The sequence below is a fragment of the Lotus japonicus genome, chromosome 6 (genome assembly GCF_012489685.1).
Source record: "Lotus japonicus ecotype B-129 chromosome 6, LjGifu_v1.2".
Lineage (NCBI taxonomy): Eukaryota > Viridiplantae > Streptophyta > Magnoliopsida > Fabales > Fabaceae > Lotus > Lotus japonicus.
In genome coordinates, this window is record NC_080046.1 from 57,742,962 (window position 1) to 57,752,432 (window position 9,471).

At 34.2% G+C, this 9,471-nt stretch overlaps 2 protein-coding genes across 2 annotated transcripts; one reads left to right on the forward strand and one right to left on the reverse strand.

The window, feature by feature from the left end:
- The first annotated feature begins 965 nt into the window (after positions 1-965).
- LOC130724058 (uncharacterized) lies at positions 966-4,653 on the forward strand. Its single transcript, XM_057575229.1, has 6 exons — positions 966-1,286; positions 1,704-2,085; positions 3,088-3,284; positions 3,366-3,507; positions 3,808-3,967; positions 4,335-4,653. The coding sequence occupies exons 1-6, from the start codon at positions 1,216-1,218 to the stop codon at positions 4,373-4,375; spliced, it is 993 nt and encodes a 330-aa protein (XP_057431212.1). The 5' UTR covers positions 966-1,215; the 3' UTR covers positions 4,376-4,653.
- A 2,838-nt stretch (positions 4,654-7,491) lies between these two features.
- On the reverse strand, positions 7,492-8,052 carry LOC130725632 (uncharacterized). The gene has a single exon (XM_057576847.1). It carries the CDS (start codon positions 8,050-8,052, stop codon positions 7,492-7,494), a length of 561 nt encoding a protein of 186 aa, XP_057432830.1.
- Between the last annotated feature and the right edge of the window lie 1,419 nt (positions 8,053-9,471).

A 9,471-nucleotide genomic window follows, 5' to 3' on the forward strand; every position in this document is an offset into this window, starting at 1 on the left:
GAGTTGGACGTGCATTTTCATTATGATGACTCTGCATGAGTGTATAAGATATTAGAATGTAATCATTTATCTTCTAAAATTTGAATCAAAATATTGATTTGATGCTCTCTAACAATAATTATTGTTGTTGCCTTGTCTTTGTTTCTCTTTTTATGCGCAAACTTCTTAAAAAGTATCACGGGCTAAATGTACGTGCAATGTCATTCTGATAACAACGCTACATCGCTACTAATTGGTTCGAAAGATGTTGGACAAAACACGCACAGCCTGACCTACAATCAATCAAGTACTTATAAATTATAGATTATAGATGTTGGTGGAATTTAAATAATACATGCATAAGTTATAACTGTAACGTTCGTGTGATTCCTCAATAATTCCATTATCATGTGCTACATGGATTACATGACACATGGCACAACATGCACTATACAAGATGAGTCATTCTTATTGTAATTTTTAATCATTGCGATCTTAGTCTGATACAAGACGCGTGTCAATGCCAAATAATCACGGTTCCAAACGGACACTCACATTTGTGTCTTCATTTGCTAAGCAATATACTTGTTGCTTTTGTGCTCGACCCACATTTTAACTATGATGAATATAATCAATTGATCACTTCATCTACATGAGTAGATAAGATGTCACAAGAAAATCATTTATTTTTAAATATCCAAACTAATTTATCTGGCTAGGCTTTTTAACAAGTATCCATATTCAAATACAGTACTACTTCGTTCGAAGATGTTGGACCAAACGGGCACAATCCCAAATTATAATAACTCAAATACTAACAATAACTTGTTTTAGTCTAATAAAACATCATATTATGAAAAGATAATAATAATTTAATAAATATAAAATTGTACATTATAATGATAATGATTAGACTATATGTCACACTATCACCCAAAAAAATATACTAAAATTCACACTTTGGTGAAGTTTACCTCAGGCATGGTCCCCTGTATCTGGGCTCTAGTATCTGGGTTTGGAGCCCAAGTTTGTAGAAACACCGAAACAGACGGCTCGAACATTCTACGTAGGCGGTCACCAATATTCCAGCCTTCTCTCATTCAAACTCTCTTCTTCTCTTCCCTTCTCTTCTGCTTACTCACACAAACAAGAACGGACAAACAAACAAACATAAGTGTTTCATTCAGTCACAACACAAAACACAAACCCAGAGAACGAGGTTTCTTCCTAGTTTTTATGTCCATGGAAGCTGAGACTGCCACCACTTCTCACTTGGCGCTGTCTGACACAGATATCAACTGGGACAGGTCACTAGTTCTTAACATTTCTCAATCTATTTTCTTAATGTCTATTTTGCTTTTCATATGTGCATGTGTTTGAATATCACCTTGTTTTGCTTGAACTTGTTTTTTTATATGGTTTGTTGCACTTAGAAATAAATAGTAATATTAAACATTCATGACCTCAAGTCTTTGGGATATTAGAGTCTCTATGACTAAGTTGTTTATACAAATTGAATTTCAGCACATAGTAGTTGAGTATGTGCATTGTCCGTTCTTCAAGCTCAAAATAGGCAAGTCCAAACGGACTCTCGTGTGAGGAGGTGTGTAACATGTGTTAGAAGTTATAATATAAAATCATTCACGTGAGCATTAGTCAGTTAGTCCCTTACCTAATAAACTTTTGGGATAGTTAGTTGTTTGATATTTGCATTTTGTAATTAGGTTGGATAAGACCAAATTTCATGTCATTGGTGCCATACTCTTCACTGCTCAATCAGGCTTACTTCATCCAACGGCAGTGGTGAAGACAAGGATGCAAGTGGCTGGGTCTGGACTCTCTCAAATGTCAGGAATGTCAGTGTTCACTCACATTCTGCGGAGTGATGGTGTTCCTGGAATCTTTAGAGGTTTTGGCACTTCTGCTATTGGATCAATGCCTGGCAGGGTCTTAGCCCTCACATCACTTGAGATGTCAAAGGACTTAATGTTAAAACACACTCAAGGTACTGCAATGCCTGAAGCATCACGTATTGGCCTTGCAAATGGGGTGGCTGGCATGGTGTCAAATTTGGTATCCTGTGTGTACTTTGTGCCTTTGGATGTGGTAAGTAATCTTATGCCAAATTTCAATCCATATTTTTTCCTCATTTCTTGTTTCTATGCAGAGCCCATTTGGATGTCTGTTCGAAAGGATGAAAATGGGAAATAACAACAAAAAAGTGTATTGAGATGTGTTATTTTCTCGTTTTCGTACTTTTTAACGGTTTCAAATAAAAGTGAGATATTTATTTTCTTGTTTTCGTACTTTATAACAGTATACAAACGTGTTTTTGTCCTTTTCTTTTTATGGTGGATGCATTTTTTTTAATTATGGGAGGAAGCTTATCTGAGTAGTTTCTAGGTGTCCGGATTGATTCAGAGGGGAAAATAAGTTGATCAGAACAAGCTATCAGAAGTAAAAAAGTGGATTTTTAGAATGATTAGACAAAGCCATGCCAACTAATTGGTCTTTCAACAATGCCTATTGCCTAGTATTATGGTATATTTATTGATTTGAAACCAAATGAACTGCACATGCTCTTCTTGGAGTTTTTTGTATCAGTATATGAACCTTGTTGCTGTTGGTCATTTGACCAATTTATAATGGTCTTGTGAATAATGATTGATGGTTTTCCCCCTTTCCTTCTATGTTTTTCTGTCTCTTCCATCCATCTTCTGTAGTGTTTTTTGGCACAAGTTAGCTATGCAGGCAGATCATATTATTGTTTTTCTGCTTTTACCATTTGCTACAAATACTTGAGCTTTAAGTATGTTTTAGCAATTATGATAGCTACACGAGGTTTATGGTCTCTCATGAACTGTTTGTAAATTATTTTTAGCATGATTGAAAAAGTACTAATGTTACATTTTGTACTTAAGAAATCTGAGTTACTAAAAATAATCATTTTCAGCATTGATATTTACTATCTGTCATACTTCTTTTTCTTCCCTTTTTTTGGTACCTAATAGATAAAAAAAAATTGCTTGTTTGAAAAAAATTATTGTGCATGAGTCCCTTAATCTTGATGTTCATCCTGAATGACCTTGTTGTTTAATGTTTTTTCAGATATGCCAGAGGTTAATGGTCCAAGGTCTTCCCGGAACTACATGTTGTAGAGGGCCATTTGATGTTATCCGGAGAGTTGTCAAGGCGGAGGGTTTTCGCGGTTTGTATAGAGGTTTTGGATTAACAGCAGTAACCCAATCACCAGCATCTGCACTTTGGTGGGGTTCTTATGGTGCAGCTCAACACATAATTTGGAGGTACACAATAATCTACTAAATATTCTAAGAGTTTCCTACTTTCTTTTTCATATTTAATTTATACATGCTTAATGGTCTTAGGAGTTTGGGCTACAAAGATGATATGGAGAACAAACCTTCACACGTGGAAATGGTGACAGTTCAGGCTACTGCTGGGATGGTAGCTGGTGCATGTTCCTCTGTTATCACTACCCCCATAGATACTGTTAAAACACGTCTTCAGGTATAGGAAATACTTCTATAACTGATTCTAAATACAAAATTGATTTTGGGGAGAAACTTACGTTAGTTTCTCAGTGCTAGAATTGATTCTTAGGAAAAATAAGCTGATCCAAAGATGTTATTTTTGGATTTAATGTTGTTGAAGTAAGAAGAGAATTTTAGCACTTCAAATTGGTATTCATGTCAAACTGTCATTCAACCAATCAGTTGATATTTCTTTAATGGAATAGCTCTTTTTCATTTGTGGTTTTGACTTTAATATGGTTATTTTAGACTTGTCACTTTTGATTTTTGCATAAAGGTTATGGACAACTATGGTTCTGGAAGACCATCAGTGCTGAAGACAGCAAAGAATCTCCTTAAGGAAGATGGATGGTGGGGATTTTACAGGGGTTTTGGACCAAGATTTTTAAACATGTCACTTTATGGAACAACAATGATTGTTACTTATGAACTGATAAGTATGTCTCATCCTTACTTTTTTAATTATGATATCACTTCCTTTTGAGAATGGCTTGTTGATATGAGATGCAGTTCCCTTTATTTTAAAACATTACTCATATGATGTGATTTCAATTCTGTTAAGTGTGAATTTGTTCTTGAATTACTTAAGTGTCGAAAAACTTAGCTGATTTCTGAAAATAGGTTCTTGTTTTTTTCACAACTTGTGAGTGCTATTATGCAAAGTGTCTTTGTAATTATCCTGTTTCTGAATTATAATCTAATCTTATCTTTTTATGATTTGGACTGTGCATTCTAATGAACTGGAGGCTTCATTGTGGTAAGGTTATGACTGATTTGCTTTCTCCTTTTAACCCCTTTGAACAGAGAGATTATCAGTACAACCGAGTCTAAGGTCTTTTTCTTAGTGCAAGGGAAGAGACAAAGATTCAAGCATGATTTTAGCATGCCTAACTTGTGTTCAGGGTCAGCAAAGTGGTGGATCCCTTCGACTTCAAACACTGCACCATGCATGCAGTATGAAAAGTTCTTTACTCAAAGATGTGGCTCCTTTTCTAAATTTGAAGATGACTACTTGACTTTTGCTTTACAGAAGCTGTATTATGGGAAGTGTTTGGGTCAGGTGGAGTATGTAGAACTTCCAATCTTCATTCCAAGGGTATTTTATTTGTAGTTAAAGCTCCAAAATCCATTTCATCGATCACTAATCTTACACTATCTCAAAATTTTCACAAATTAAAATTATTTTAGGCATTCTTCCAATAAAAACTAACTAACATTGAAGTTGACTCAATAAAAAAAATTCTGAACTTCCTATTTTTTTTTGTATAAATCGGAGAATAAGACGAAGCTAAAACAAACTAAGGAATAAGCGCATGATCTCTTAACAGGAGTGTTTCCAGCTCAACATGAGAATTCTCTAAAATCTTAGCACACGGAGTGGAAAGCCAAGCCCCTATCTTGCAAACCAGTCTGCAGCCGTGTTGCACACCCTCGGGATTCAACAAATAGACACCTTCAATCACGCCTCAACAAGGCCCTAATGTCTCTAAGCTCCGCACATCAACAAGGCCCTAATGTCTCTAAGCTCCGCACAATCAGATTCACATTCTACATGCCACCAGCTACTATCCCACGTGCGCCCGAGCCCATACTTCAGCACCATGGCTTCTGCGATAAAGGAACTTCCCCAAGCTTATGTCTTATAAAATATTTAAAAAATTTATTATTTTTAACAAAAACTTTCAGGTTATATTTTTACTCCGGTAAAAGCCAAGAATTATCACATTAATTTTCCTAACTGTGCATTTTCTTCTCAAATATAAGCCTGAAGCTATATGACACGAAGTCAATATAGCACATACAACAACCAATAAGTTTTTTTAGCCAATGAGATTAACGTGTTGCAGAAATCATAGGGAGAGTAAGCAGTAAAAGAGTGAAAGTAGGTATAAATTGTAGGAGTACTAACTAACTAAAGTTTAAATTTAAATGTATCTTGTTGTTGTTAAGATCTTGCTGTTATGAAGTCATAAGAGAGTAAATAGGAAAAGAGCCAATGTATCTTGTTACGAAGATCAATTCAAATTTCTATATAAATTATAACTGGTTCGTGAGGTTTTGTCGCCCACTCGCCCAACTATTCGTTCAAAGCTTTTACCATTTACTCCCCTATAATTTTTTTTTTTTGGTTACACTCCCCTATAATTTCTGTAAAACGTTAATCACATTGGCTGGAAAACTTATTCATCAAATTGTATCTACTCCTCTATAAATACATGGCTTTGTGATGATGTTGATAGCGTACATTCCATTGGATCCCGCACTTGAAAAGATGGTAATATGAGCATGCTCTTTCTCAAATGGTCTTTCAGCAAGAACCGATCATGCACTAGAAATTCTGCATGTATTGATCGATTTATGTTGAAAGTCCATTTGGTGAAAGACCATACTCTTATTTGATGGACTTGTTGTTTCACCAGCTTTGGTCTAGCTAGTTTCAAAACAATCTTCTCTTGTCAAACCCGGTTCAGGAAAGTTGTACTTCATGATTTTGATAAGGTTTTCAGCCCCACCAGAAAAAGGGTATGTAAGTAGTAGTCACAGTTCTCGCACCTGGAGCCTTATCATGATCATGTTCATAAAATAACACATCTAATCAAAATTTTGATGCCATGCTCAACTTGGAATTGGTTTCTGGCATTCGATGTCACACTGTCATTCCTTTCAGTCATATGTGATCTATTTGTGAAATGATGAACCAGAGGTTATACACAAATAATACAATTACTTAATTAGCCATCTTTGGGGATGTTATAACATTATTGCCTTTTTGGATTGGATGTTTACTTGAATATCTATGCAGGATTTAATGTGGAGACTGATTTTTTTTGTTTTTTTTTTGTTTTGATAGGCAAATGTTAGTTGTTAGAAATGTTAGTAAATTAATCCCTCATCCGGATTCGAACCTTCTTAACCCCATCCAACCCTTATGTCCCTAGCTCTTACCACTTAAGCTATCTTTCGGGGACAAATGTGGAGACGGGTGAATATAAAAACACTAGCTTCTCTGTGTGGGATGCTGGTGGTCAGGAAAAGGTATCATCATTACTTCATTAGCATAACTCACCAAAAAAAAAAATCTCCCCTATGATTTTTATTTGATTTTGATTATTTAGTGTTTTTGAACATTGAAGTGTTCTAAACTACTCGAATTGTGGAGACAAACCCATAAAAAATAACTATAACAATTTGTTCTTTAGCATTTTCTGTGATAAAGAGTTTGCCCAACAGTTTCCATATTAACTCATTTTTTGTGAAGTTGCTGTTATTCTCACCTTGAAGTTGTGGAGAGCAGTAGAAGCTGACAATTTAGAATCTTTTAAGTATAATTGGTTCATTTTAACTCATGACTTGTTTTAGATTCGACCTTTGTGGAGATTACACAAGGGTTTATCTTCATGGTAGGCAGCAATGATCAAGATCGCGTTGTTGAGGCTAGAGATGAGTTACATAGGATGTTGAATCATGTGGAGACTACACAAGGGTGACATATATAGCATATTAGGGAGAAGCTTCTGTGTAGCTTCTAAATTTCAGAAATGATTATGAGGAAGGAAAAACTAATACAAACATGCTTATAGCTGTGAATGTCCCGTGAAAACTTCCTTGCTAATAGGATCTATTTTCATGGACAGGATGGGTTGCAAACAAGCAAGATCTTCCCAATTGAATGAATGCTGCTGAAATAAGATGTTACATATTCAAAGTGTGTGTAAGCAGGTTTTATTTCAAATGATTGTAGACCAAAGTTGATCAAGCATTTAAGTCAAATAATGAGAGGATATAACAATTTCTAAATCTGCATTTCTTTCCCTCATCTCTTATGATGGTAAACACTAAAAGAGAAGGCAATGCATTCTTTCATTTATTTAACACTAACCTATCAGATAATTACATATTCAAAGTGTTGGTGAATTTTCCACTCTATTTATTTTGTTCACAATACTTGGTAATATATATTTTAAGCATTAAGCATGCCAAGTATGACAAGAGCAATGTTATTGAGCCACATCATCTTTTGATTATCCTCTTGCACAGAGGATAGTACTGAATTCTGTAGTTGCATGCACTCGATTGTGCAATCATTTGTCCTAATGTTAGCATCATTCACCAAATCAACCATATCCTGATAATCCTTCTGGTCTGATAAATGGTATGCACTCTTCAACTTGTCAAGTGTAACATCATAGTCCACCTGACATTTCTGGAGGTGTGCCTTTGCGGCGGGATCAAGACCAACTGTGGTTTGGAGAAGCTGCTCCATAACATACTTGTTTAATCGAGCTTGTGCTGTGGCCAAGAGTATTGAGACAACGCCGAGTCGATTCAAATCGGCTTTTGTGTCCTCTAAATAGCCTTCAAGGGAGGTTACACAGAAGTTTGGATTTTGAGTTTGTCCGCAAATTTCCTCGATTCGCTTGTGAGAGACACTGTGATCAGTGGTAGAAGAAGAAGTGGAGTTGAAGAGAAAAAGCAATGTGAAAAGAAGAACAAAGGAAAATGATGCACTATTGAAAGCCATTGGTGGTGGTTTTCACTTTGGTATCAGCTTTGTTTCTATTTTGTTGTATAAATAACTAAGTGATATAAAGATAGCTTAGAATCAGGAGTTAAGAACCAAGGCAGTTTCTATTCATGCATATGCTGCCTGTTATCTTTCGTGAAGGGCATGGCATGCAACCAACCAGTTGCTCATAGAGTCTTTTGTCAAACACTAACCCAAAATAGGTTGTGATCGAAAACGAAGAGAAAGATAAAAAGAAAAAGTGGATGAAAATGAGTTAGGGCTTAGAATAAATAAGTGTGAATAGATGAAAACTACAATTATGAGGTTATAAAAATATTATGAAGAGAAATAATTGGACATATGTTTACAAAATTTAATTCAATTGTTTGGTGTCACCACGGTATTCCGATTTCTCTGAACAAATATTATTCATGCACACCGTTCAAAGATTGAACACTCGATAAAATGGTTATGAAGTTCAACTATCTACCAATTGTGTTTAAAGTATCCCCATAGCCGTTAACCGTCAGACTAATATATCGTCGTCAGACTAATCTCTTGTTTCACTGGGGCTGGACAATGAGTTTTTTCAATTTACCAGAGTTACGAATAGAAATTTTTCAACCTCTTAGTCTTAGATAAGAGACGAAGTGCTGAAACATTACAAGTTGAATTACATGACATATTACAATCAACAAACTTTTTTAGTAATAAACTAGTAAGTTACCTGTGCAACTGCACGGGTCGCGGTCGGTCGACCGCGATCGATTTTACTTAACAATATTTTTTAATTATTTATAATTAAACATAAATTAAATTAGAGATAAATCAATTTAAAACATGTGTATATATATAAACATGTGTCTTAAAAAATACATTGATATTTGAGTTTATTTCTAATATGAGTTCTTGTAAAAGTTGGATTAAGTTCAAAAAAAAAGTTTATGAGAAATTTATGACGTGTGAATATTTTTTCGAGTTTCTTTTCATTATTAATCTCTATATAATATCAGAATTTTTTACGGAAGAATTTCAAAAAAAAATTATTATTGTTGTTAGCATAGAAGTTTGCCCCGTTGATGATTGAAATTATTTATTTAAACATTGAAAATTAAATTTATTTTTAAATTTAATGTAAATTAATTATGTATTAATGAAGATATAACTAATATCTATATAAAAATTTATTGTGTAAGAATTTAAATAAGTTGTTATTTTAGTTAGCATAAATTTTTCCCCGTTGATTAATGAAATTATTTATTTAAATATTGAAAAGTAATTTATTAGTTAAAATAAATTATAATGAGATTATTAATGTAAACATTGAACATTAAGTTTATTCTTCAAGTTAATGTAAATTAATTATTTATAAATAAAGATATATCACTAATCTCTATCAAAGTTATAAATATAGATAGCAAAGACATTTTCCCC